Source organism: Vidua macroura, chromosome 6 (assembly GCF_024509145.1).
Source record: "Vidua macroura isolate BioBank_ID:100142 chromosome 6, ASM2450914v1, whole genome shotgun sequence".
Lineage (NCBI taxonomy): Eukaryota > Metazoa > Chordata > Aves > Passeriformes > Viduidae > Vidua > Vidua macroura.
The window spans coordinates 56,052,359-56,078,180 of NC_071576.1; the positions used below are offsets into that span (position 1 = coordinate 56,052,359).

The window sequence follows — 25,822 nt, forward strand, 5'->3', positions numbered from 1 at the left end:
TCATCCTCACTCCCAAGCTGGCAGCAGCCACAGACTCCCCCCAAATCCAACCCTGCTACACCCCAGCCCTTCACAGGAGCCTTTTCCGGCTGGAATGACAGGGAATAATTCTTTATTTCCATACTGAAACTAAGTAACTGCTTACAAAACTGCACAGTCCTCCCTTCCCTCCCTCCTTCCACACATCCCAGCCTCAGACTTCCACCAGCACTGGGATTGGGGTTTTTTGTCAGACCAGTTACAAGCACAAAACAATCTAAAGGCGGAAAACACACGGAATTGGGGAAAAAACTAAACAATAAATTCATGGAGCACAGGGAAGACAATGCCTGACCTCCCTTGTGCCAACACCTACAACAGGGGAGCTTGATAATCCCACCTGGATAATCCTACATTGGATATTCCCACCCACCTCCCACCCTGAATCCCAAAAAATCCCAGCCCCACTTCCAGGGCTACAGACTGTAGAACTTGAGGCTCCGATCCATGCCTGTGGAAGCGATGAACTTGGCGTGGTGGCCAAAGGCCACTCCTGTGGTCAGACCACTGTGCTCTGGGGATGGAAAACAATCCATGGTCACAATTCTGAGTGGATTTGTCCCATTCCCACCCCAGCCACTTCCATGATTCCCACAGTCCCTCACCTGTGAAGTGAAGGATCTCCGTCCACTGCTTGCAGATGTAGATCTGGACATCGGTCCCGCCCAGCGCCAGATAGGTCCCGCTCTGGTCGAAAATCAGGGATTTCACCTGCGGAGAAGAATCACAACAAGGCGCTGAAAAAGCTCCAAATGGCTTTTTTGGGATGCCACAACCCCTGGAGCAGAGAGGCTGTGGAGGGAAAAGGGACATGACACACCTCGAAGTTGTTATCCAGCTGCAACGTCTTGAAGTTCTTGAGCTTCCTCAAATCCCAGAGCTTGACCGAGGAGTCGTCGGCTGCCGTGGCCAGGTAGTATCCGTTCTCGGAAAAGGCGATGCTGGTGATGGGGCCGGAGTGTCCCGGGAAGTTGGCCACGTTGGTGCGTTCCTGGGGACAAGGCGGTCAGAGGGAATCACAGCGCTGGGATGGGCATCGTTCCCAACCGCCCTGCGCGGTCACGGTGTCACCAGCAGCTGCTCTGGAGCTGGAATCTTGGGAGTTTTGGAGAAACTTCCAAAAACATTCCTCAAAGCCCTGCTCCTTAGACTGATCCCCAAGCCAAGGTCAGACAACCCCAAACCCCTGTTCCTGCACATTCCCATCAGCCCTTACCTTTAGATCCCAGATCTTGATTTGGGAATCCATCGTTCCCGTCCCAAAAATGAGCCCATCGGGGTGGAACTGGGCACAGGTGAGAGCTGCAGAGACAGCAGGAGAATCAGATGCTTGGGAAGACTCAGAGGGCTGGGAAGACTCCCAGGAGGGTTGGGAAGATTTGGAAGGTCGGGAAGGCTCAAGACTCAGAAGTCTCCCCAACAGCAAGTTGGAAATATTTTGAGAGTTGGGAACACTCAAGAAGGTTTATGAGATTGGAAGGGTTGGGAAGACTCAGGAAGGTTGGGAAGGCTGCCAAGACCCCCCCAAAGGAGTCCCCATGAACTCCAGGAGCCAAGGGATGCCTAGAATGGGGATAATCAACTCCAAAGCTTACCACATCCAGAGCTCTCATCCGTCACTTTGGTGAGGACGCGGCCTGTCTGGATATCCGAGAAAGCCCAGTACTGGGAGAGAAGAAGAGGGTTGGATAGGGAAGGGGTGGGACGCAAAGGTGGGATCTGTGGGATGGGGAGGGATTCACCTGGTCATCCGAGGAGCTGAGCAGGTAATCACCCGTGGCGTGGAGGCTGAGCCCGGTCACGGAGCCCTCGTGGGCACGGACCACCTGGACACAGGAGGCGTTGGGAACGGACCAGATCCGGATCGTGGCGTCGGGAGAAGCCGAGAACACCAAGTCCTACACAAGGACAACACCAGAAGGTTCACACGGGAAGAATTCACCTCTCTGAGAGCTCCCAGCAGGAGATTCCACTAGAGGAGGGTCCTGATATCCAGATTTGAGGCATCCTGAAAGTGAGGAAAGAGCCAGACGCACCTGGGATGGGTGGAAGACGACGCTGGTGACTTTCTTGGTGTGGCCCTTGAGCGTGGCCAGGATCTGCTCCGAGCTCTTGTCGAACACGATGACGTTTTTGTCGGCTCCACCTAGAAAACCGAGCGGGAAGCGCTGGGATGGGAGTGTGGGTCCAACCAACTCCAAATCCACCTGCCTTATGTCCCTTGTTCCCCTTCAAACTCCCAAAAACACAGAGAAGGAGACCTACTCCCAGGTGGGAAACCCCCAGGAAAGCTCCCTTACCAGTGAGGATCTTGTTGGTGTCGGAAGGACACAGATCCAAGGCAAGAATTCCTGGGATGCTGGCGCTGTGCAGCCCCTATTTGAGGGAGGAGAACCCCAAATTAATGCCACAAGCAGCAAAACCCTCCCAAAAGGAATCAAAAATCGATTCCCAGCTCCATGTGGGAATTTCCCAGTCCTTTCCCATCCCGGCACTCACCACGTGCGAGGCCACCTGCCGGTACTTGCTGAGCTCCTCCGGCTTCACCAGTTCCTCCGGGACCGTCTTGCCCCTCTGGAAAAAACAGGGATAAACATCAGCCTTGGCTGGAGCACAGCACATCCTAGCTCCCTCCAAATCCTTGGATAAGTCCACTCACCTTCTTACGCTCCGTGGTCAGCACCGTCGCCTTGTCTTGGAGCTGGAAAACAAGAGGAGGGTGGGCACAGACCGGGAATTCTGCGACGGGAAGATGGGGAGGGGAACACATGGAACGCTGCCCCTACCTTCTGGATGATCTCCGGCGTCATTCCCGCCAGTTCTCCCAGATCCATGGCCTCGCCAGCGCCCTGTGTGGCACAGAGAGAGGAGACATGCAGAGAGGGAATTCGGGAGCAATGACTGGGGAAAGGGTTGGGAATGAGCGGGAAAAGGACCAGGATGGGGAGCAGGGACTCACGGCCACGTTGGGCTGCGCTGACGGCACCGCCTGGGGCACGATGAGCCCGGCCTGAGGCTTCAGCGTGGCCAGAGCTGCAAAAACACAACAGGTTTAAAGGAAAACCGGGATACAGCACTTCCCAGCACCCCTTCCCGGGAATGCCACGCGTCTGTGTCACCTTCTCTGGCGGCAGTGACCTCCTTGGTGAGGCGGGCGATGACTCTGCAGGCGGCATCGTGCTGGTACAGGGCGTGGGACAGCTCCTGGCGCGTGGTCTGCAGCTGCTGCCGCAGCGTGAAGCTGTGCAGCATCACGGCATCCTGCCGGGAAGCGCCGGAGTCAGCCAGGGAATGGCGGGATGCCAGCCCCGGCAGCCCCCCCGGCACTCACCCACTCGTCCTGCAGGGCTTTCAGGATGGCCGGGATGCTGGTGGCCGAGGGGGGCTTGGGGCGGATCGGGTGGGCGACTGGAAGAAAGATGGACACGTCACCCGTGTCCCCGGTACCCCTATGGCTCGCCGTGCTCCCATCCCTTGCCTTTCCCGTTTCACCATCCCTCCTTTACCCTCTCTCTCCCAGCCTCCACAGCTGAGTTAGGCATCTCAGCCCCAGCTCAGCAAACCCCAAAACACCTCGGGCACCGCCATTCCCGACCCCAGAGCCGCCGCCCCCGGGAGGGCCGCTTTTCCCGGGAGAACCTTTCCCATGCCCGTTCCCGATCCCGGCACCTTTGATGTCGATGAGCTGCTCCTCGGACAGCGGCTGGTTGTTGACAGGGTCGGTGCCGTTCTCCGCGATGTATTTCTCGATCAGCCGCCGCTCGTACACGTGGTTGGACACCGGCGACACACACGGGTGCTCCGGGACCTCGTTGGAAACTGCGGGGGAAAGGGAAGGATAGGATGGGACGGGAACGGGGGTTTGGGAACTCCCAGCGCGGTGCTCTCCCGGTGACCCCGGCTGTCCCCGCCCCGCAGCCCGGGATCCCCCATTCGGTAACTCTCGCCCCCGCGCACTCCCGCGGCCGCTCTCTCTCCGCACTCACTGGAGCAGATGAGCGCCATGACGGAGGCCGGGCGGTCGCGGCGCTCCGGTTACGGCCCCGCTGCCCTTCCGAGGCTGTTTCCGGTTCTCCTTTCCGGTCCGGGGTCCCGGTTCCGGTTCCGGTTGGCGCGCGCGGCCCCCGCGCCGCTCCCGAGCGCTCACGCGGGCGCCGCCGCCGCCGGAACCGGAAGCGCTCCCGGCATCCCCCGCGCTCCCCCCGCCGGCGGGAACCGCGCTTCCCGGCGTGCACCGCGCGCCGCCGCCCGCCTCCGGCTGTTGCCATGGTGACCGCGTTCCCGCCATGCACCGCGGCGGCCCCGGGGACTACAGCTCCCGGCGTGCCCCGCGGCGGAGCCGAGGGAAGCCCCGGTGAGGGGGGGTCGGGGGGACCCCGGGGTGGGGGGTGGAATTCGGGGAAAATTGGAGGAAATTCGGGGAAAGCCGGGGGGAAATGGAGGGGAAAATGGGCGGTGGGGGGCTCCAGGGGGGGATAGGCGGGATGAGGGAGCCGCGGTGGGGGTTCCTAGGGGGGGGATCCCGGGGGGACCGGGGGGATCCGGCGAGGTGGGGGGGGACAGTGGGAGGTGGGTACAGAGGGGCCTGGGGGGATCCTGGGGGGATCAGCGGGATCCCGGAGACCGCGGAGATGTGGGTGGGGTGCGCACAGAGGGATTTGGGGATCCAAAGTAGGCACTGGGGAGATCCAGGGAAGATTGCGGGGATTTTGGGGATCGTGAAGGGTGGAGGGCCCTGAGCGGGGGGGCGGGCACAGGGGCGATCGGGGGTTCCAGGGGAATGGGGGGAACTGGGCGGGGCTGGGCACACTTGGACTGGGGAGATCCCAGGGGGATTGGGGAGCAGTGGGGAGCACGGGGGGTCCCGGGAGTGGCAGTGGTGGCAGTGTCCCATCCCGGAGCACCCCGCTCCCTCCTTTGGGAAGGGGTGCCCCCCCTTCCCAGCCAGGCCCGGCGCCCTTGGCTGTGTCCCGCTGACTGTTGTCGATCCCAAAAATAGCCAGGACACCCAGGCCTGTGCTGAGGGGGGGCATGGAACTGGGCTCTGGGGCCTCCAGCCTCCCCTCCTGCCTGGGGGACCCCAAAACCAGCAAGTGGACCCCAAAACCAGCAGGGTTTCCCCCTCCCAGCTCCCCCACATCTCTCTTTCCCCACAGATCCCGGGTTCCAGGATGGGCAGTGCCATGGGGCACTGGGCCCTGCTAGCCCTGCTGCTGTGGATCCCATTCCTCATGGGATCAGCAGGGGATGGAGCCAAGGATGGCCAGGAGGGATTCCGGGGACACGTCACCACCTCTGATGACCTGCTGCTCCGGCTGGGAAGATCCACTTGGGACACCCTGGAGAACTGGGTGGGACGCCAGCCCCTGCAGATGGTGGCGGAGGTGGGATCCTGATTCCCAAACCTTCCCTGGAGTTCCTTGTGCAGGGACATGGTGGGGGGTCTACATTCTCTTTTCCTGCTTCCTTATCCCATCTTTCCCCACAGAGCCTCTCTACCACCCTCTGGATCGTTTCCTCTGGGATCTCAGCAGCCCTGACCACGCTCTGTGGGATCCTGGGGGATCTCCTGGCCGCTTCCAGCATCAGCGGTGAGTGGGACTCACCCGTGGGACGGCTCCGGCACCCATTCCTGGTGCCGCTGCCACCGCTGACTCCCAGATCCCATTCCCAGGCCACCGGCTGGTCCGAGCGGCAGCGCTGGCTCCCGGAGAAGTCCAGAGGGTGCTCCTGTGGGCAGTGGCCGCCCTGGCAGGATCCTGGGTGCTAGCCCGGCTTCGAGGGCTGCTGCTCCCACTGCTCCGTGGCTTGAAGCTTTTCTTTTTCCTCGGAGCCTTCCTGCATGTGGCCGCTTCCCAGGAGAGCCCCACGGTGCAGGCGGGAATGCTGCTGGGCCTGTGGGTGCTCTACACCTTCCTGGGCAGCCTGGTGGCATCCCCGGATCCCAGCGCCAGGCTGGATGCGGCCGTCAAGAGCCTGGAGTGGAAGGTGGAGGAGCTGCGGCGGCGCCAGAAGTTTGGGGGGCCCCGGAACCGGGAGGATTGAGCCCCCCTAAAGCTTCCCCAGAGCTTGGCTCCGTCATCCCAAGCATCCCAAGCATGTGTCCCCCCGCTCCACTGAGCCCCCTGTACCCCCTCCTCTGCTTCCCAGTTCTCCCAGGGGTCCTGGGAGCCTCCCATCCATCTGGGAGCACCCCAGAATCAGGGGCCGTGCCTTGCCACATGTGCCACAAGTGCCTTCAACCCAAAAGCCACCCACACACCACAAATGTGGGAGAGGAGCTCCCACATTCCCTGCTCCCTGGGGATGTTGTCCCAGCCCAGCCGGCTTGGGGTGCAGAGGGGATCCCATTCCCCATCCCGGGGGCTCTGCTTGTTTTGGGGTCCCCGCACTGTCAGGTTTTGGGTTTTAAGCTGCTTTTTAAACGGTTTTGATAATGTGGTTTGGAATAAAGACTGATTTATCTGGCCTGGCCCCACTGCTTTCCCATGGGAAGGGGGTCAGGCTCAGAGCTACCTACCCAGTCCATACCCCCGGGGTGGGAAGGGGGGAGGAGGAAGAGCAGGAGGAGGAGGAGGAGGGTGGTTTGTCCATGCCAGGATCCCACCGCTCTCCAGCTGCTCCTGCTGTGCTTCCCGCTCGCTCTGTGCCCCTCGCCATGGATGTCCTTGTCCTTCCCCATGTCCCCGGTATCCCTGGTGGAACAGGGAAAGATGGATGGCAGCTGAAGGAAGAATTCCCACCCTCCTGCTCTGCTCCGGGGGTCTCCGTGTGGCTTGGGGTGTCCGGTGCTGGGTGGGGCTGGGAATGGGATGAGGAGCAGGGATTGGCATGGGGATGAGGAAGAGGAGCAGAGATGGGGACGGGGAGTGGGATAAGGGTCAGAATGGGGAGCAGGGATGGTAATGGGGAGTGGGGTGAGGATGAGAATGGGGAGCAGGGCGGGGAATGAGGAGCAGGAGGGGGAGCAGCGCTGGGAATGGCGAGTGGGATGGGATGTGGCTCGGGCTGTGGAGCAGGAGCCGGAGCACCGGGCTCGGCCGTGCTTTAGGACCCGGCGGGACGAGGCGGCGCCGGTGCCGGTCCCGCCCCGGCCCCATTGTCTCGGCGCGGGGGCGGAGGGACGGGGAGGCACCGGCGGAGCGACAGGAGGCACCGGCGGCACCGGCACCGGCGGCACCGGCGGACGGACCGAGCCCCCGGCCATGGCCTCGGCGCTCCGGCTGCCGCTGCTGGCCGCCGCCCTGCTCTGCGCCCCGGGTAAGTGGGAACGGCACCGGGAATGGCATCGGGAACGGCAGCTGGCACCAGGAACGGCACCGGGCACCGACCCCGACCCCGCTCCGCAGCCCTCCCGCCGTCCTGCCGGGATCCACTCCCGTGTGGTTCCGCAACCCGGGTCGATTCTCCCCTTTCCCCACGCTGGAGGTCCCTCCGTTCCGCCGGGATCCCGGGAGCCGGGGTGACCTCACCCCCTCCTCCTCCTTCTCCGCGTTCCCCGGGATCCGTGCCCCCTCCACCGCCTGGGATCCCGAGGGGATCGCCCGGGAAACGTGCGATCCGCTGGGATCTTGAGGGGGGAATCTCCTCCCAGTCCCCACGGGAACCCGCCGCCCGAGGGATTCCCCTTCCCCCCGGTTCCCGGGATCTGCCTGGCCTCTCTCCCCGCACACCTGATCCCCTAGGTGGGATCAATTCCTGGCCATGAGGAAGCCCTGCCCGGGCATCCAGGTGGGATCTGCTCCCTGTGATGAGAAATCCCTTTGATCAGGGCACCATGAGAGGGGCACCATGAGCCTGGATCCCACCCTGCAGGACACGGTTCCAACCCTCTCCTCAGTGGGGAATGCATTCCCACAGGGAACAGCCAGGACTGGGGGAACCGAGTGGTCCCCCCAGTCCTGATGCAGGGATGCGATAACCCTGGGATGGGATAACCCTGGGACGGGGCAGCCATGGCAGGGGTGACCTCAGAATGCGGTGGCCCAGGCAAGGGGTCACCCTGTGTGCTGCTGCAAAGGTGGGCACAAAGACCCCCACTTGCCACTCTTGTGCACCCCATTCCCATCCTTGTCCCTGCAGTGAGGGGTGACGGGGAGCCCCCGGATCCCGTGTTCCTGCCGGCGGAGCTGGAGGTCCTTGGGGTGCCCGAGTCCTACCGGCTGCAGAGGGTGGATCAGGACGTGGCCCCCAACTCTTCCCTGCACACCCGCTCCGAGACATTCCTGCTGCTTCGTGCCGGATCCCAGGCCCTGGTCCAGGCCACCTACCCCCCGTTCAGCATCCGCCAGGTAACCAGGACTCCTGTGTCCCCTGGGCCGCCCCAGGTGGGGGGGTGTCCTGGCCCCCACCACCATCCTGGTGTCCTTACAGGAGGTGTCCGTGGAGAGCCCCCGCGGCTCAGCAGCTTGGGCCATCCGCGCCGTGTCCCTGGAGAGCTCGGTGTCCCCTGCTGAGCCTGTGGCACGTGTCCTCTTCCATCTGCACGGGCCCGACTGGATGCCTGGGAAGCAGGATCATGCTGGGACCCAGAATCATCCCAAGGACTGGGACCATCCTGGGGTCTGGGATCACCCTGAAGTCCGGGACCATCCTAGGGGTCAGGGTCACCGCAGGGACTGGGATCATCCCAGGGAGCAGGACCACCCTGGGGTCCGGGATCACCCCAGGAACGGCGATCACCCTGGGGATCGTGACCACCCCAGGGACCAGGACCACCCTGAGCAGCAGGACCACCACGGAGTCTGGGATCACCCCAAGGACCGGGATCACCCCAAAGATCGGCACTACCCTGGGATCCACGATCACCCCAAGTACTGGGACCACCTCAAGGACCAGGACCATCGTGAGCAGCAGGACCACCCTGGGAACTGGGATTCTTCAAGGGATTGGGATCACTCCAGAACTCAGGATCTCCCCTGTGTCACCCTCCATGCTCACCACCGTGGGCGGGTGGCCCAGGGGACATGTCGCCTGCAGGTCAGTGCCCCCCTGGGGCCCCTGGGGACCCACAGCTCCCCCCCAGCCTAATCCCAGGACCCCCTCTTCCCTGCAGGCCCCACTGGGCGTGTGCGTGGTGGAGCTGGAGATCCCTCCACGCTGGTTCTCCCTGGGATCCCTCCATTCCCACCGGAGCCGCCGGCGGGATTCCGACCTCGTGGAGCCTCCGGAGCGCCCAGAACCAGCTGAGCTGCGCTACAGCGTGGGGGAGTGCGGGGGTCGGGAGCAGGAGGCTCCCAGAATCCTTGGAATGCTGGAGCTGCGGGCAGGAGAGCCGGAGCGGCGGCAGGAGGTGCGGCTGGACGAGAAGGTGCTGCTGCGTGTCCCCAATGTCCCCCTGCGGCCCGGGCAGCACTTCACGGCCACCATCGCCCTGTGCCACAACTTCACTGCCAACAGCCTGACCCTGAGGTGAGGGCGGGGACAATGGGGACAGTGGGACAGTGTGGGACACTGTGTGACACTGTGTGAAAGTGTGTGACAGTGCGTGGAAGTGTGTGACTGTGAGTGACTGACACTGTGCGCCAGTCTGTGACATTGTGTGGCAATTTGTGGCAGTATGTGAACACTTGATACCGTGTGTGCTGAGTGACATTGTGTGACACTACCTGATACCAGCTGACAGGATCTGATACTGTGTGACATTGTGTGACTGTGAGTGACACTGTGTGACATTGTGTGACTGTGAGTGACACTGTGTCGCAGCAAGTGACACCGAGTGATTGTGAGTGACGCTGTGGGACACCGTCTGACACCACCTGACATCGTGTGACACTGTTTAACACTGTGTGACATTTTGGGGCATTGTGTGACATCTGCGTGACACTGTGTGCTCCCACAGGATCAAGGCCAAGAAGGGCCTGCAGGTGGTCTCCGCCCATCCCACAATTCCCAGTGCCTGGAGCGTGCACCTGGAGCGTTCCCGTGGTCCCAAGCACTCCACGGCTGTGGTGACATGCCGGCGACTTGGAGACATCCCTGCCATCCATGACAGCTCCAGGTAGGGAATATCCCAATAGCCCAATCCCGGTGGGAATTATGGGTTGTTCCACCCTGATCCCAGTGCGGTGCTGCAGGGTGTCTGAGCCGGCCGCGTTCCTAGACCTGGATGTGTCGGTGGAAAACGGGACGGGGGGGCTGGCGCCGGCGCGGCCCCTCACGTGGCAGGTGGAGTATCCCGGCCAGGATCCCGAGGCACAGAAGGACAAACTGGTCTGGGAAATCCAGGTGTCGGAGCGGGACGTCCGTGCCCTTGTCCCACTGGTGCAGGTGGGTGTCCCCATCCCATTCCAGCCCTCCATCCCGTGGGAAGCCCCCCCTCATCCCGCTGTGCTTCCAGGAGCTGGAGATCCTGAACACGGCACCGCTGACCGGGATCCCCCGCGTTATCCCGGTCAAACTGGTGGCTGTGGAAGCAGGGGGCGGAGTGTCCGAGCTCACGGATCCCGTAGGATGCGAATCCGCTGACAAGCAGGTGCTGCAGGTGAGTCCTGCTATCCCCTCATTATCCCGCCTCACCCTGGGAGATTCCCATGGAATTCCGTGTGCCCTTGCAGGTGTCGGATTCCTGCGACCTGGTGTTCGTGGGGGGCAAGGAGAGCCGAGGGGCGCGGGGGGCCCGCGTGGATTTCTGGGTGCGCCGGCTGCGGGCGGAGCTGAGCTTCTCCGTCTGGGCTCCACTGCTCCCGCTCCGTGTCCAGCTGGGAGATCCCATCCTGGAGCAGCTCCGTGGCTGGAGACTGCCCGGGGGGCCTGACAGGTGAGGCCTACAGAATGGGATGGTGGGAAAAGGGGGAGACGGGAATGGTGCCGGGACCTGACGTGTGGGGATGCATCAGTGAGCCCCCAACACACTCCTGTGTGCCGAGATTCTTGTCACTCTGTTGTGGAATCCTGGTCTCCATGTCCTGCAATCCCCTGTTCCCCTGCCCCTGGGGAACCCCTTGTCACCCATCCTGGGACTCTTGTCACCCTGTCCTTGTCCCCTGTCCCAGTGCCGTGGTCGAGTCCGAGGACCCCGCAGAGGAGCCGGAGCGGCGGGCGCGGGGCTGCCGGCCCCAGTTCCAGCGCACGGAGCTCCGTGTCCTAGCACACTTTGTGGCCCACCCCCTGGATGGTGGCCGTCACCTGTCCTACCTGCCCAGCCCTGAGTGGCTCCTGGATGTCACCCACCTGGTGGCTGCCCGGACCCGTATCCAGGACCCCCGTGTGGCCTCACTGGAAGCGGGGGCCGTGGTGGTAGGCCGGGAGCCTGGAGTCACCTCCGTGGAGGTAAATGGGGGTTGTTTGGGGGATCCTGGGAAGATCTGGGGGTGTGGGAAGATTGCAAGGATGGAGCTGGGGGACTGGAAATGATCCCAATGGCAGCTGGGCAGGATACAGGGAGGGAGGGAACTGAGGGGCTGGAAAGGCTGGCACAGGATAGGAAGAGGAAATAGTGGCCGTGAGGAATGTTGGAGGGCTCACAAGCTGCTTCCAGGTGCGCTCCCCGCTCTCCGACTCCATCCTGGGGGAGCAGACGCTGGTGGTTTCTGAGGAGAAGGTGACAGTGACAGAGCTCCACGCCCAGGTGGTGGCTGGGCTCTCCTTATCCCTGCGGACACAGCCGGATCATCCTGGCATGGTCACCACCACTGTCCTGGGGACACCCACGCTACGGGCCCTCAAGCAGGTGAGACGGGTGGGGGGTGACCCCAGTCTCCCCAGTGTCCCCCAAACCTCTGCCATCCCGCTTGTCATCCTGCCAGGAAGCGACCCTGTCCATCTGGTTGTCCTTCTCTGACCACACGCTGGCCCCTCTGGAGCTCTACGGGTGGCACGACGTGGCCTTGACCGTGACGTCCCTCGACCGCGCCGTTGCCACCGTCAGGGGGTCCCCTGGGGTCCCCGCTGCCCACCCGTGGGTGGTGGCCGAGGGGCCGGGCCGGGGGGCCCTGCTCCAGCTCAGCCTGCACCCCCCGGATGTGTGCCGGCGTGGCCGGCACCGCGCGGCCGCCCTGGCCACCGGCACCGCCTGGCTCGAGGTGGGGGTCCCCTCTCCCGGGAGCCCCCGGCCCTTCCCGCGGGCTGAGGGTGCCATGTCCGGGGAAGCGGTGACCGTGGGACAGAGGGACCCCGCGGGCGTGGGGCCAGCAGCCACCAAGCTCCAGGGGTCTTCCTCGGAGGAGGATGAGGAGGAAGGCTACGGACGCAACCGCGTCGGCATGGAAGAGGAGGAGGAAGAGGAGGAGGAGATGGTGAAGGCTCCGGAGCGGGTGACTGACCTGGAAATTGGGATGTACGTGCTCCTGGGAGTCTTCTGCCTCGCCATCTTCATCTTCCTCGTCAACTGCATCTTCTTCGTGCTCCGGTACCAGCAGAAGGAGCTGCCCGAGCCGGGCGGGACCCCCCTCGGCCCCGCAACCCCACAACTGGGTCTGGCTGGGCACCGACCAGGAGGAGCTGAGCCGGCAGCTGGATCGGCAGCAGCTGGATCGGCCACAGCTGGATCGCCGGCAGCCGGAACCCCCGGCATCCCCGGGCCCCCCCTGTGGCTGCGGGGGCCCCCCGGGCTCCGGCGAGGACGGGGCTCCCCCCGGCTCCCCGGCCCCCGGAGCGCCGCTGCCCCGCAAGGAGGGATCGGCTCCAGGCGGCGGCCGCAGGAAGCGGGTGGAGTTTGTCACCTTTGGCCCCCCCCGTGTCCCCGAGGAGCCCCCCCCGGCAGCCCCCCATGTCCAGTCCATCCTGGTGGCCAGCGAGGACGACATCCGCTGGGTGTGCGAGGACATGGGGCTGCGGGATCCCGAGGAGCTCCGGAGCTACATGGAGAGGATCCGCGGCAGCTCCTGACCCCGAGGGGGCGACTCCCGGACCCCCCAATTCCCGGGCAAACCAGTAAGGGCCCGACCTCCTCCCCGTGCCGTGCTGGGGGGACACCGACCCCCTTTCCCAGCGGGATGGGCCGGGGACCACTGGTGGCCTCCTGGGACCACCCCGAGGTGCCCACAGAGGGTGAGGGGGGGGTCTCCCAGCCCTATCCTTACAGGGGCAGGATCCCGGCGGCACCGGGGAGGAATTTGGGATGCTCTTACTGCTTTGGGTCTCATTGCGACATGGTGTTCATAGTGGTGATGATGATGGTGGTGATGATTCCTGTGGTCTGATCCTGGGGAGGATCCTGTGTCCCCCCCACCTTCACCCCGGCCACGCATCCGTTTTGTACACATTTTTTATCGGGAACGCCCGGGAAGGGGCTGCCAGGGGCTGGTATTTATGGAAAATTTTTAATTCTGACGTTGTTACAAAAATAAAGTATTTAAAAAAAACAATTGGGATTCTCCTCCATGCCATCTCCTCTGATCCCGACACCGGGTCCCACCCTGCCCCCATGGCAGTGCCAGGCTCCTGGGAATGGGCACATGCCCTTGACCTTGGCTCCACATGGGAGCTGGTCACGGGATTGGATCCAGGGCTGGGCCTGGCTGTGGCCCAGCTGGGGTCACCTTGGGATAAGGGATCTCCTTCCTCCCTCTCCTGCCATCCTCCTCCTCCCTATTTCCAATCCCAACACCATCCTTATACTGCATGTCCTCCCCACGGCCAGTCCCCAACATTCCCAAATGCCCCCTCAGCAATAAATCCCTTTATTTAGGGGTGCCATGGGGATTCCCACTCTGCCAGCTTCCCAGTAAGTCCCAGCAATCCCAAGACACCCTGGGTAACAGCAGGACATCCCTCACCCCATCCCCCTGCTCCCAGCTTCCCAAACTTCCCAAAACCCTGCTGAGATGGGGTGACTGGAATCCTGTCCCCCCTTCCCAGCATCCTGGGTCTCCAGGTGTTCAGCTGGACCCCAGCCCTCACCCACGGTGGGGATCAATGTCTCCTGGGATGCCCCACCTCCCATCCATGGAAATCCCAGCCTTACCCCTCACCTAATATTCCTGGAGGGTCCTGGGGTGATCCTGCACGTACTGGAAGACTCAGGATGTGGAGTTGCAGGTAACATTGACTCCAAAAAACAGGGAGAAGAGGGGAATTCCTGGCTCTTCATCACCCCACAGATGTCCCACATCTCGGGAGGCCCCGAGTTCCCCCATGCCACCACCCCAAATCCATGACCCAGAGGCACAAACGAGCTGCAGATCATGATGGCTCCACCAGATCTGTGTCCCCCGGGGTGAGAGCACCAGATCCACAAGGCTCCCGTGCCCCACAGGGTCTCTGGGGTCCCCAAAACCCCGTTTCCTCCCCGCCAGGGCAGGATGGAGCCACCCCATCACCCTCCTCCACCCCACAGCACTGAGTCGGCTTCCTGCCCTCTGCCACACTCCCGGAGCTGCCGGAGCGCGGGGACACGACCAAGCCGTGTCCCCAAGCTGCTGAGAGAGGGACCCCCCGAATCCCAGACCCCTGAATTCCATGGGGCTGCCCCACTGAGGGGATGCAAAGGCTCTGCCTGCTCTTGGCGGCTCTTGCTGCCGTGGCACCTGCACAAGGTATGTCACTGTCCCCATCCTGGCCCTGGCCGTCGCTCTCTTGGTACCTTGGGGTGGTGGAGCAACAGATTTGGGGGTTGGGGACCTGCCACCTCCCTGGGATGGGGAGCACTGGAGGTCCTGGGGGGTCCCCAACAGGGTGTCAGTGGTGGAGGATGCTGCCCTTCAACGCACTGAGATGGAGGGAAGGGGATCCCCTGAAAGGGTATCCTAAGGCTTGGGGATTCTCCTGAGGGTTAAAAGGCCCCCTTGGGTCGCCCCCAAAAGCACCCTGGGAACCCCTAGAAGAGGACCCTAAGCCCCTAAAGGTGCTCTTGGAGCCATGCCACCTACAATCCCTTCGGGAACGGGGTGACACTCAGGGCTTGAAGCCTACCCCGTCTCTCATGTGTCCCCTGGATTTGGGATGTGATGCCACCTGTCCTCCCCACCCTGGCAGGATTTGGGATTGTTTGGTTGCCAAAATGTCTGCCAGGAGCTGCTTCAAGGCCTTCAATCAATCAGGAAACGGCCCCATCACTCCATTTCCGCCCTTCTCACACCTCCATCCCTACTCGGAGCAGCTCATTCCCACCTTCTCCCCTCATCCCTGGCCTTTTCCTTGAACATTTTAACTCCAATCCACACGGCACCAGCTCTGGTGTCTCTTCCCAGGATTCCCACCCAAGCAGCCCCCTGGATGTCTCACTTCTGGGGCCGAATCCTTCCCCCTGGAGGAGCCAATGGGGCATTTTTAGGGATAACTGGATCATCCACTCACCTGTGGCTCTGGAATGGGTGTAGGAAGGTGGGTACAGACAGGTCCAGCCCCTCTGTGTCTGCAGGGATGAACCGGAAGGCAGGAACAACACGGATGCAGGATGACATCCCAAATTTCAGCTCTTCAACTGCTGAGTCATGTCCCAGTAGTCCCATATTTAAGGCCAAATTCTCCCAGCAGATCCTGCACCAGGATTTAGCCCTGAGAAACATCCTGGGGCACACAGGGATTGATTTTTGGGATGCAACAGTTCCATGACCACTTTGCCAGAGCCCGGGGGGATTCCCACTGTGCCACTCACAGCTGGGAGAATCCTCTTGGCCACATTTTGGTGGGTTTGGGATGCATTCCTCCAAACTGGGAATCCTGGGGGGCTCAGCTCCTCACCCCTCTGTCCTTTCTCCCCACAGTCCCCACAGAAACGACGGGACCTCCCAATACTCCAACTAGGAACACCTCGGTGACACCGGGTGAGTGTGGGAGGGTGAGGGACATCCTTGCACTCACTTTTTGGGATCCTGGGATAATGCCAGGTCACCTTTCCCAGTGCATCTCCCAGGTCCCAGAGCGCTCCGGCTGGCGGGTGGCCGGAGCCGCTGCGAGGGCCGGGTGGAGCTGGAGCAGGAGGGGACATGGGGGACGGTGTGTGACGACGGTTGGGACATTCCCGACGCCGACGTCGTGTGCCGCCAACTCCAGTGCGGCCGCGCCGTGAGAGCCCACGGCAACGCTGCCTTCGGCCGCGGACATGGCCCCATCTTCCGGGATGAGGTGGGATGCGAGGGACACGAGCAGGACCTCTGGGAATGTCCGGCCGCGCTGGAGCACGACTGCAGCCACAAGGAGGACGCCGGCGTGGTTTGCTCAGGTGGGTTTGGAATATTCCGGAGCCGGGGATGTGGGTGGCACATCCTCATCTCTGTGCTCTTCCCGCAGAACACCAGGAGTGGCGGCTCTCCGGAGGCCGGGACGGATGTGCCGGCAGGGTGGAGGTGTTTTTCCGTGGCATTTGGAGCACGGTGTGTAACAGCACCTGGTACGATATGGAGGCCACGGTGCTGTGCCGGACGCTGGGATGCGGGGATATGCTCCAGCGGCCTGCCTTCAGACACACGCTTCCCGGGAAGATGACGTACCTGTGTGGGAGCCTGCAGCCCTCGCTGGCACAGTGCCTCTGGATCTTCAATAAATCCGCTCCCTGCTACCAATCCTGGGCTGCCGGGGTCATCTGCAACGGTACCGCATCCTTCCCGATGGGATTTGAGGTACGGCCTGGGTCCTGCTCTCTCCCAAGCATCTCATTTCTGTTCCCGCCCTTTCCAGGCTCCCAGGGTTTGGAGACACCAACGCCCGCGGCTGAGGTGACGCCCAGGAATGTCACTGTCCTGCACGGTGAGTGCCCGAGCCCTCGGCCATTCCCTGGGATCAGGGTAAAATTCTCAGGAGGAAATATTCATGTGGGATGAGCTGTGTCCGTTCTCTGTCCCAGCCGAGGAGGGGACCCCAACCTTGGGGACACCACCAGTGGACAGTCCCCTCTTTGTCCTGTGCCTGGTGCTGGCCGCGCTGCTCCTGCTCTCCGTGCTGGCCTTTTCCACTGCCCTGCTGAGGCTGAGGAAGAGAAGCGGTAAGGAATTCTGGATCCAGAAACGGAATTGGGACACAATCCCCAATTTTTGGGCTCAGCTCAGCCATGGAATGGGTGCATCCCCTTGTCCCCACAGCCATGTCCTCCTTGGGAATACCCATGCCAGTCCTGGTGACCCACAGCTCCCAGAGCCCCAACGACTACAGGGAGACTCCCACCAGCCTTCCCAAAGGATCAGGTGGGTCTGGCAGGTCCCCCCAGGGGCTGTGGGGCCAGAGGTGCAGGCTGGTGACAGATGCCACATCCCCTTGTCACTCCCCAGACCGTCTGGTCACAGCCATTTCCAAGGATTCTGATTCCGACTCAGAATATTATGAGTTCAGCAGCAAGCCTCCCGTCGCCCTGTCCACCTTCTACAGTGAGCATCCCACTTCCTCTGGGATCCCTGACGCCCTGTCCTGGGATCTCTGTCACCCAGGATGTTCCCATCCCTCTCCCCTTCCCACAGACTCCCTGCGCTGGCATCCCAGGGAGGATCTTCTCCCTCTGAGGCCCAGCCAGGACAGGATGGAGCCACTCCCTGAGGATGGTATGACACAAGAGGGGTCTATCCCATGGATGGAAGGGTGGCCACCCCTTCTTCCAATACCTTTGTTCCCATATTTGATGTCCTTATTCCCACAGAGCCGGCCAGGCCGGCCCCCCCACTCCGCAGCTCCTCCAGCTCATCCTCATCCTCATCCACGGAGCCCTATTGGAATGGCAGCATTCCCCCCCCTGCCCATGGCACCCCGTGGTACCCGGCAGCCACCAGCCATGGCTACGGCACAGGTGGGAAGTGTGGGAGCAGGGATGGGAGCAGGGATGGGGAGACTCCAAGGATGGGAGAAAGGGGTGCAGAGACCACAGGGATGGGGAGGGAATGGGGGTTCAGGCACCCCAAGCAGAGGAGCAGGGATGGGAGCAGGGATAGAGGGACCCCAAGGATGGGAAGATAGATGGGTTCAACCTCAGTGAGGAAATGGGACCCCACGGAGCGGGAGCAGGGCTGGACAGTGCCAGTCAGTGACTCTGTTCCTCCCAGTTCCCCTGGCAGCGCCCGCCCCAGTGCCCTCCCAGCCCTGGGTACCTGCAGCTCCAGCAGATCCCGATCCCGACGGCAGCTCCAGCACCTCCTCGGGGGAGTGGTACGAGAACGTGCAGGAGACGGAGCCCCCTGGAGATCCCTCCTCACATCCAGGTGAGGATCCTGTGCTGGAGGTGGGGCACACAGGCAGTTCTGGGAAGTCCCAAATCCTCCTGACGGGCTCTGTTTCTGCAGGCTGGTCAGATCCATCCTGTCCCTCGGGAGAACACGGGGAGAATCCCGACTTTTCCGAGGGCAGCGACTACGATGACATCCAGGACTCTGCCTACTGAGCCTGTCCCACCACTCCAGAGGCCAAATCTCCTGGAATTCTCTGGCTATCTCATCCAGAATTCTCCAGCCATCTCCTGGGTGCTGATATTAAAAGCTTTTCCAACCGTGTCCCTTGTCCATAGGGGTGTCACCAGCCCTGCAGTGAGGCTAGGCCACGAAGAGCTCCCACGTGACCACTAAGTGACACAAAGAGGGCCAAATATCCCACTCCCAGCCCACAGGAGCAGGGAAGGGGGCAGCAAGGCCCCGATCCAGCTCCATAGCACCAGGGGTGGAAATCAAACTGCAGGAAGGGCAGACATGGAAGTCCCACATGTCCCCCCAGAGCTTGCCTGCACCCTTCTGAGACAGTCCCCATCCTGGGAAAATGCTGTCCATAAATCCTGTCCAGGAAGGCTCCAGAGATGCTGGAAGGGAAGCCACTGAGGTGCCACCCCAAACCCACCGGATGGTGCCCTATGAGGGTGTGATATAGCCCCCAAACCCTTCAGTACCCTCCCAATCCATCCATATCCCTAAAGGAAGCTGGAGCCAAGCAGCTTCCTGGAGCCAAGCACCATCCCAGGTTTGGGATTTGGGGGTGCTCCCAGCTGGGAGGGGGAACAGCACCCATCCATCACCCCAGGACTGGGACCCCTCTGCCCCCCTCCCCGCTGCCCATCCCAAGCTGGCTGCTCCCGCCCTGGCCCCGCTGTCAGATTTCTGTCTCCCCGGGGAGGAGGTCGGGGTTCAGCTGCACCCCAAGTGGAAAATGTGCCCCCCCCCCCCCACATCCTCCAGCTGTTTGCTGAGCGAGGGGCCCCACACAAAGGAGCCACAACAACGGAGGAAATCCCAAAATAGCAGCAAAACCCCGACAAAGGGCACGGGGCAAGGCGAGGGCTGAGAGCGGAGCGGGCACGGGGCAGGCACAGGGGTGCCCCAACCCCACTCCTGGCTCCGGGTGCCAGGGGGGCTGGGAGGGAGGTGATGATGTTGGGATCGCTGGGATTGTGGCATGGACAGGCCTGGAGGGATAGATGAATTGCGGGGGGTTCTGATGTCCTGGAGGGGTCCTAAAATTCTGGGGGTATCAATGTACTGGGTGGAATCCCAGTGTGAGAGGGGTAGCAGTGTCCTGAGGGTGCTGATTCCCGGGAGGGCACCAATTCCCTGGGGATAACAAAGCCGTGGAAGGTACCAAAGCCCTGGGGGACACCAATTCCCAGGGGATAACAAAGCCCTAGAGGGCACCAATTCCCTGGAGATACCAAGAGCCTGGGGATACCAGCCCATGACCACCTAGGCAAGGTGTCACCTCCATCCTCACATCAGTGCCAATCGTTCCTCCCAGCTGCTCCTGCCCGGAAAATCCCCCTTTTCCTCATCATGATCTGACAGCCGACAAGCCCCTTCCCGCTCGCTCCAAAGGCAGATCCTGCTTTTTAAAAGGCTCCTCATGGCAGGCAGCCTTGTCAGCACTTCCATCGCCCCCCAGACTCCCCCCGGGAAGGGATTCCAATCATCCCGAGCTGCCGAGGCACGCTCAGGATGCTGAGCTGACTCGCAGCGCCTGAGGCAAGGCGGATGCTCAATCCAAACCCAAATCCTGTCCCTGGGATCTCGTGGTCTCCAGAGGCAGTCACGGCTCTGAGGGAAGGGCTGGACCCCGGGCACCCCATCTCCATGGGGGTCACACACCCCTGGATAACAGGATCTTTCCTAGAGGCACAGTGTACTGGCATGTCTGAGGTGAATCCCAAATTTCAGGTTGATTTTGGGGGACTGCAGCTTGAGTCTTGTGGGAGGACTCACTGCTCCTGTGGGAGCAGGCTTGAGAATTGCACCCCTTTACCAGGGAATTTTCAAAGCCAAAGTGTGTGGGGAGAGCTCCAGGATCTCCATGTGGGATATGGGGTACTGCTCCCATCAGGATGAGCAGAAGTGCTGGGATAACTGGGATGGGAACAAGTGATGGCTACGGGGAGCACCCAGATGCTGAGATCCGATTCCAGGGCTGGGGACTGGAGCATCCACGGATGGTGGAGCAGGATGTGATGGGAAGCTCCATCCATCTCTCCTTCCAGCAGGAATACCATGGAGTCAATGGAAATCAGCTGCTCATTAGCATGCCTGACCTGGATTCAGAGCATTTAATTAGGGCACAATCAATTAACGCCTCTGCCCTGCCTGGATCCAGCACCAATGGTGCCCACGTGCCCTTGCAGGGGTGTAGGGTGTCCATGGAAAGCCACAACCTGGGATGTGCCTGGATAAAACCTTCTCCCATCCCATTCCTGGAGGTAATCACAGGGTTTTAGGGTATGCCAGGATGGGCATTAACTCCTCTGTAACTCTGGGGGGCTCAGGGACCCCCAAATCTCCCTCAGCACTGGATATATTCACTACCTCCCTTTCCCAGAGCTGCGGAGACCCTGGGATTTGGCAGGGCCTGAACCCCACGTTTCTCACCCCTTTCCTCTCGTGCTTGGCGGGACCCAGGGAGGCAACAGAGTCTTCAAACAGGCCCAGAGGTGACGTCAAAAAACCACAGAGGGAGGAAAAACAGCGGTTCCTGTCCGGGCCCCCTCCCTCGCCTGCTCCGGGCCGGGCAGCGGAGGCGGCGGAGCCCCCGGAGCCTCCCGTGCCCCCATCCCACCAGCGGAGCCCATGGCAACCCGGCTGCCCATCCTGTGCCTCCTGCTGGGAATGTGGGGTGAGTATCAGGCACCCTGACCTCGGTGCACCGCTCAGATCTCGTGGCAGAAGCCGTCCCGGTTTTCCTGCTCCCGGCGGGATCGGCACCTTGAGTGAGCCACAGTTTGGGGCTTGGGGTGGGAAGCACCCTGGTGACCCCGCAAACCCCCACCCACCTCACTCTGGGGGTCCCCAGGGTCCCAAGACTGAGCCAGTGGTGCTGAGGGCGGCCACGTATCCCCACATCCTCATTCCCTGCCAGCTCCCACCCTTTCCTCCACCTTCATGGCACCATTCCTGAACATCCCACCCAGGAGCAGGGCTAATCAGCGGTAATTTGCAGGGCCCTTATCTTTTCTCAGCCCTAAAGATCCCCCAGCAGATGGATGAGGAGGCAGCAAACCACCTTTCTCCCCACAAAATCCCAGTTTCCCCACAAAATCCCCCTTTTCCCTAAAAGAACCATCAATGGGCCGAGCAGCGGAGCCGTTGTTACAAACTCGGGGTCCCCAGGGTGGGATGCGGGATTGACACCCCATTTCCGCTCTTTCTCGCAGCCATCCCCGACCATGGAGGAACCACCTGGATCCCTGGAAGTGAGAATTTGGGGAGCAGCCCTTTGGGAATGCCTCCACAGCTCCATGAGCATGGCGGGTGCTGGAGTTGCATCATCCGGAAGCGGCGTCGTGGGGTCCCAGCTCAGGCCCCCAACATTCCCTCGACCCCTCCACACTCCCATTCCTTGCGCTGCTTCCCACAGCCCCCACCAAGGGCTTTTCCATCATTCCCAGGGTGAAAACCCAATGGGAAGGGAAGGAAAGCCCCTAATGATGGTGTTTTCCTGGTGTTTTCCCACAGAACCCACCCTGAGACTCACCAGAGGCGGCTGCCGCTGCACTGGGATACTGGAGGTGAACTGGGAAAACCAATGGAGAATGATTTGCTGGGAGAGTGTGAGCGTGGATGACCTAGACTGGGTCTGCCAGCAGCTGGAGTGCGGCCCCCTGACCTCTGAGCCCTTGGAGCTCATCATTCCTGGTGGGAAAGGGCCACTGAGGCAGCCCACGAAGTGCAGGTACCCACTGGGATGCCACTGGGAGCTGGAAAACTGCACGGAGCACGCCATTGTTGCTTGTAGAGGTGAGCCTGCACCCCCAGCCCGGCCACCTCAATCCCTAGGGATCATCCATGCCCACGTGGCCCCTCTCTTCTCATTCCAGAGCCAGTGAAAACCACTCCCAAGCCCCCACCAGCACCCCCGGCCACCACCCCGGAGCCCACGGGTAAGCACCTCATCCCGAGGAATCCATAGCCTCAAATTTGGGAACTTCTCGGCAAATAATGGAAAAAAAAGCCATCCCAATCCATAGCACTTCCTCTCTCATCACCGATCCCTCTCCAGGACCCCCCAGGCTGCGGCTGGTGGACGGGAATTTCAGCTGCTCCGGCTTCCTGGAGCTGCACAAGCAGGGGCTGTGGGGGGCCGTGGCGAGCATCCCACACAGCTGGACACATCTGGTCACCCCCATCTGCCGGGAATTGCGCTGTGGCACTGCTGGGAGCAGCCACGGCGAGCCGGATCCAGGGATCCACCTGCCGGTGCGGTGGGAGGCGGTGGATTCCTGCGGGAGCCGCTCCCTGCTGGACTGCTTCAACAGGACCAGCTCCCGGGGGAAAACGCCCGTCTTCATCACCTGCTCAGGTGAGAATGGTCCTGGAGCATCCATGATTTCCGGCTTCACTGGGATACCCCGGGGGGATTTTGGGGCCGGAACAGAGAACCAGCCCCATCTCAGCCTGCCCCATGGGCCCCATCCACCCACTCCTGCTCTTCCTCTCCGGGGTGCAAAGGCCAAACAGGAAATCTCAGTTCCTGGCAGTGCCGAGCGCGGCAGTTCCGAGGAGGATGAGCCAGGGAGGGAGAGAGGCCGTGGTAGCATCCCAAATTCCAGCTGGGGGTGGGGAACACTGGGGCAGGCACCGCGCTGTGGGCATCCTGCTGCAGGCAGCTCCCTGAGCAACTTCCATGCCTCGGGCATTTTCCTGAGCACCTTCCACACCTTGGGCATCTCCATGCTCCCATTATCTCCCTGCCTCGGGAGGGAGAACCACGTCCCTGGGTATCTTCCCTGTCACAGGCATATCCCTTCTTTTCCATGACCCTCTTCCCTGCTACAGACATGTCCCTGCCAGAGCATCTTCCCCTTGCCATGAGCATCTCCCAGCCACAGGCCTCTCCCTGTCATTTTCCATGAGTGTTTCCCTGGAAATCAGCTCGGTGCCAGCTCCATGGCGCAGAGAGCCAAGCCATGAAGCTCAGAGCAGGCTCCTTGTGGGTCCTGCCATCTGCCCCAGCTTGGAATCACATGGGATTTGGGGGTTTAATGGGCTGTGGCAGCTGGCAGAGCCAGCTTCCATGCTGCATTTCCCATGGGAAGAGTTCAAAGCTCCTCCATGCCTGGCTCTGGTTTGGTTCAGTCCCTGCAGCATGAGGGGAGATGCTGGGAGCATCCCTGTGCCAGGAGCTGGTGCTGGGAGAAGGAGGAGCATGTGTCAGTGGTATCCCTGTGGATATCATCCCTGTCTGCCTGTGGGTCTGACTCCTCCCTCCCTGTGGTTCTGACTCCTCTTCCCACAGGTCTGACCCATCTCCATGGATCTGACTCCCTTCTCCTTGTGGCTCTGACCCCACTCCATGGATCTGACCCTTGTCTTCCCATTCATCTGATCCCCCTCTACCCATGGATCTGCTCCCTCTCCTTGTGGATTTCACCCCTCCCCATGGATCCAACCCCTCTCCCTACGGCTCTGCTCCTCTCTCCCACAGATTCCCAGCCGCGGGCCCTGCGGAGGCTGGCAGCTGGCCCCACTCCATGCGAAGGGGACATCCAGGTATTCCATGCAGGACAGTGGTGGGATCTGTGTGACTCTGGAGCAACGCAGCGAGACAAGCGTGGCCAGCAGATCTGCCGGGAGCTGGGCTGCGGGAATCTCACTTCCAGCACGGAAATCCGGGAGCCTCCCTCGACGGGAGCCACCTGTGGGCTTGAGCCCCTGCACCTCTGCCAGCCCAAACTTGGGAATATCCGGAGCTGCTCCCGGACCAGAGTTGTGTGTAAGCCAAGTGACCCCTGCAGTGCTGGGAGCTGGAATTACCACGCCTGTGGAACGGGCAGGGATGGGGGGACCAAATCCACGTGGGATTTGGGTTCCTGGCGGGGTATTCTGGTTCCTGGATATTCAGATCTCGGCACCAACCTCCAGCTGGGCACATCCGGTGACATCCATGCTCTTCCCAGGCCAGGACTCAAAGCCGCTTCCCACTGGAACCTCTGCTGGAACCGTCGTGAGCATCTGCCTGGCCCTGCTGCTTTTCCTCATCTTTTTCCTGATCTGTGGCCCTCCTGCCTATCGGAAGCTGATGAAGAGAAGTAGGGGACAACCTCGGGATCCTCATCCTTTTCTTCCTTCTCCCACTCCACCATCCCCACATGCTGGCAGCTCCATGGATGCTTCCCTAAACTCCTTGGGGGGGGATTTGGCTGCTCAGCCTGACAAGATCCCCCTGTCCCATTATCCCCAGACCTGCCCCATTGTCCCCAAGCCTGTCCCACACGGAGTGTGGGAGTGGGAAGAGGGATTAAGTTCCAAGCGGATACAAAAGAGCAGGTGGAGGATCCTGGGGGGGATTATTGGGAAGGGGGGGATTATTCGGGATGACATATGGGGCTGGCGGGGGGGAAGCAGCTGCAGGAAGGATCGGGAAGATCCTTGGAGACACAATTCCCCCTCTCTTTCAGTCTCCAAGAAGAAGCAGCGCCAGTGGATCGGCCCCACGGGACTCAACCAGACGGGTGAGGAGCAGCTCGCTGGGGAGCTGGGAATGGGATTTGGAGTTCCTGGGGATGGATCTGGGGTCTGGGTGGGCTCTTCCCCCCTGGATCCTGGCACAAGGGCCCTGGATCACGCTTCCTTTTGGAATCTAACTCATCCAGGAGACGTGGGCCTGAAGCAGGGACCAATTTTACTCAGCCCCTTCCCGGGTGGGTTTGTTCCCTCCAAGCTGCTGTTCCAACCCTAAAATCCCAGTCCTGTAAAATATTTTCTCCAGTGTCTTTCCACCGCTCCAGCACCGCTCCGAGGCCCCGGGTACAGGGAGGGGAGAATGATTACGCTCAGCCCCCCAAAAAGAACTCCCAGCTCTCTGCTTACCCAGGTAAGTGCTGGAAGTGGCTCCTTCCCGTTCCTTTTCCATGGATGTGCATCCAGTGAGCTGTATCCATGCTCTCCACAGCTCTGGAAGCAGCGTGCCAGCGTTCCAACCCTCCAGATAACTCCTCGGACAGCGACTACGACCTGCACTCCGCCCGCAGGTTGTGATTCCCTGCTTCCCAAAGGAGATGATCCCACCTCCCACCTCAGCTTTGGGGGCATCCCAGCACTCCAGCACACTTCCAGGAGCATTTTCCAGCCTCTTCATGGGAGAAAAGGAGGTTTTTGGGTTTTTTTTAAAGCTATTTATAGGAATTTAATAGCTGGGGGGGTGCAAGGAGCCCTTTGGAATAGTGGGATCACCAGCTTCTCCAAACGAGGATAAAGAGTTGAGATGATGGATAAAGGATAGGGATGCAAGGGTGGGAATACTGAGAACGAGTCTGAGATATTTAACAACCAATACCTGTAATAAAATCAGGGTTTTGTACTAATTACACCTTGTCCTCTTCCTTCCATTATCCCAGTGTGATTCCAAACTCCCAGTCAGGAGGGAAAAGCGGGACAGGGAAACACCTTTTTCCCTGGTTTTTATCCCAGGGATAAATGCAAGAAATGCAGGAATTTAGGCAGGCTTGAAGATGGTTCTG

The 25,822-nt window shown here is 61.4% G+C and overlaps 5 protein-coding genes across 5 annotated transcripts; 4 read left to right on the top strand and 1 right to left on the bottom strand.

Annotated features, from left to right (window-relative positions):
• Window positions 1-95: 95 nt before the first annotated feature.
• PRPF19 (pre-mRNA processing factor 19) lies at window positions 96-4,116 on the bottom strand. The gene is made up of 16 exons (XM_053981059.1): window positions 4,026-4,116; window positions 3,709-3,858; window positions 3,371-3,447; window positions 3,159-3,300; window positions 2,999-3,072; window positions 2,826-2,888; window positions 2,699-2,740; window positions 2,539-2,613; window positions 2,340-2,415; window positions 2,076-2,185; window positions 1,782-1,937; window positions 1,635-1,704; window positions 1,256-1,341; window positions 860-1,030; window positions 645-750; window positions 96-553 (listed from the first exon to the last, which is right to left on the bottom strand). The coding sequence occupies exons 1-16, from the start codon at window positions 4,042-4,044 to the stop codon at window positions 456-458; spliced, it is 1,515 nt and encodes a 504-aa protein (XP_053837034.1). The 5' UTR covers window positions 4,045-4,116; the 3' UTR covers window positions 96-455.
• TMEM109 (transmembrane protein 109) lies at window positions 4,034-6,507 on the top strand. The gene is given in 5 exon segments (XM_053981060.1): window positions 4,034-4,157; window positions 4,160-4,381; window positions 5,194-5,423; window positions 5,528-5,630; window positions 5,714-6,507. Coding segments are annotated over 5 exon segments (1,050 nt in total). The 3' UTR covers window positions 6,085-6,507.
• A 698-nt stretch (window positions 6,508-7,205) lies between these two features.
• Window positions 7,206-12,954, top strand: TMEM132A (transmembrane protein 132A). Its single transcript, XM_053981426.1, is given in 12 exon segments — window positions 7,206-7,299; window positions 8,122-8,330; window positions 8,413-9,018; window positions 9,095-9,450; window positions 9,881-10,039; window positions 10,116-10,308; window positions 10,379-10,522; window positions 10,596-10,798; window positions 11,034-11,310; window positions 11,519-11,710; window positions 11,787-12,413; window positions 12,415-12,954. Coding segments are annotated over 12 exon segments (3,474 nt in total). The 5' UTR covers window positions 7,206-7,244; the 3' UTR covers window positions 12,868-12,954.
• A 1,507-nt stretch (window positions 12,955-14,461) lies between these two features.
• Window positions 14,462-18,283, top strand: CD6 (CD6 molecule). The gene is made up of 12 exons (XM_053980997.1): window positions 14,462-14,516; window positions 15,696-15,746; window positions 15,836-16,144; window positions 16,213-16,512; window positions 16,600-16,668; window positions 16,766-16,903; window positions 17,001-17,102; window positions 17,187-17,282; window positions 17,373-17,469; window positions 17,559-17,695; window positions 17,949-18,104; window positions 18,186-18,283. Exons 1-12 carry the CDS (start codon window positions 14,462-14,464, stop codon window positions 18,281-18,283), a joined length of 1,608 nt encoding a protein of 535 aa, XP_053836972.1.
• A 2,650-nt stretch (window positions 18,284-20,933) lies between these two features.
• Window positions 20,934-25,574, top strand: CD5 (CD5 molecule). The gene is made up of 10 exons (XM_053980936.1): window positions 20,934-20,979; window positions 21,518-21,556; window positions 21,819-22,100; window positions 22,181-22,243; window positions 22,363-22,662; window positions 23,788-24,075; window positions 24,260-24,391; window positions 24,761-24,814; window positions 25,072-25,176; window positions 25,255-25,574. Exons 1-10 carry the CDS (start codon window positions 20,934-20,936, stop codon window positions 25,338-25,340), a joined length of 1,395 nt encoding a protein of 464 aa, XP_053836911.1. The 3' UTR covers window positions 25,341-25,574.
• Window positions 25,575-25,822: the final 248 nt, after the last annotated feature.

Excerpts from the sequence above, each read along its gene's own strand:
- PRPF19 (XM_053981059.1), bottom strand. Across the intron at positions 2,889-2,998 it reads CAGCGCAGCCCAACGTGGCC|GGCGCTGGCGAGGCCATGGA; the intron begins GTGAGTCCCTGC and ends TGTGCCACACAG. Across the intron at positions 1,938-2,075 it reads TCGTCTTCCACCCATCCCAG|GACTTGGTGTTCTCGGCTTC; the intron begins GTGCGTCTGGCT and ends GTCCTTGTGTAG.
- CD6 (XM_053980997.1), top strand. The coding sequence starts at position 14,462 with ATGCAAAGGCTCTGCCTGCTCTTGGCGGCTCTTGCTGCCGTGGCACCT. Across the intron at positions 15,747-15,835 it reads GAACACCTCGGTGACACCGG|GTCCCAGAGCGCTCCGGCTG; the intron begins GTGAGTGTGGGA and ends TGCATCTCCCAG. Across the intron at positions 16,904-17,000 it reads GAGGCTGAGGAAGAGAAGCG|CCATGTCCTCCTTGGGAATA; the intron begins GTAAGGAATTCT and ends TTGTCCCCACAG.
- CD5 (XM_053980936.1), top strand. The coding sequence starts at position 20,934 with ATGGCAACCCGGCTGCCCATCCTGTGCCTCCTGCTGGGAATGTGGG. Across the intron at positions 24,392-24,760 it reads TCGGAAGCTGATGAAGAGAA|TCTCCAAGAAGAAGCAGCGC; the intron begins GTAGGGGACAAC and ends CCTCTCTTTCAG. Across the intron at positions 25,177-25,254 it reads CCAGCTCTCTGCTTACCCAG|CTCTGGAAGCAGCGTGCCAG; the intron begins GTAAGTGCTGGA and ends TGCTCTCCACAG.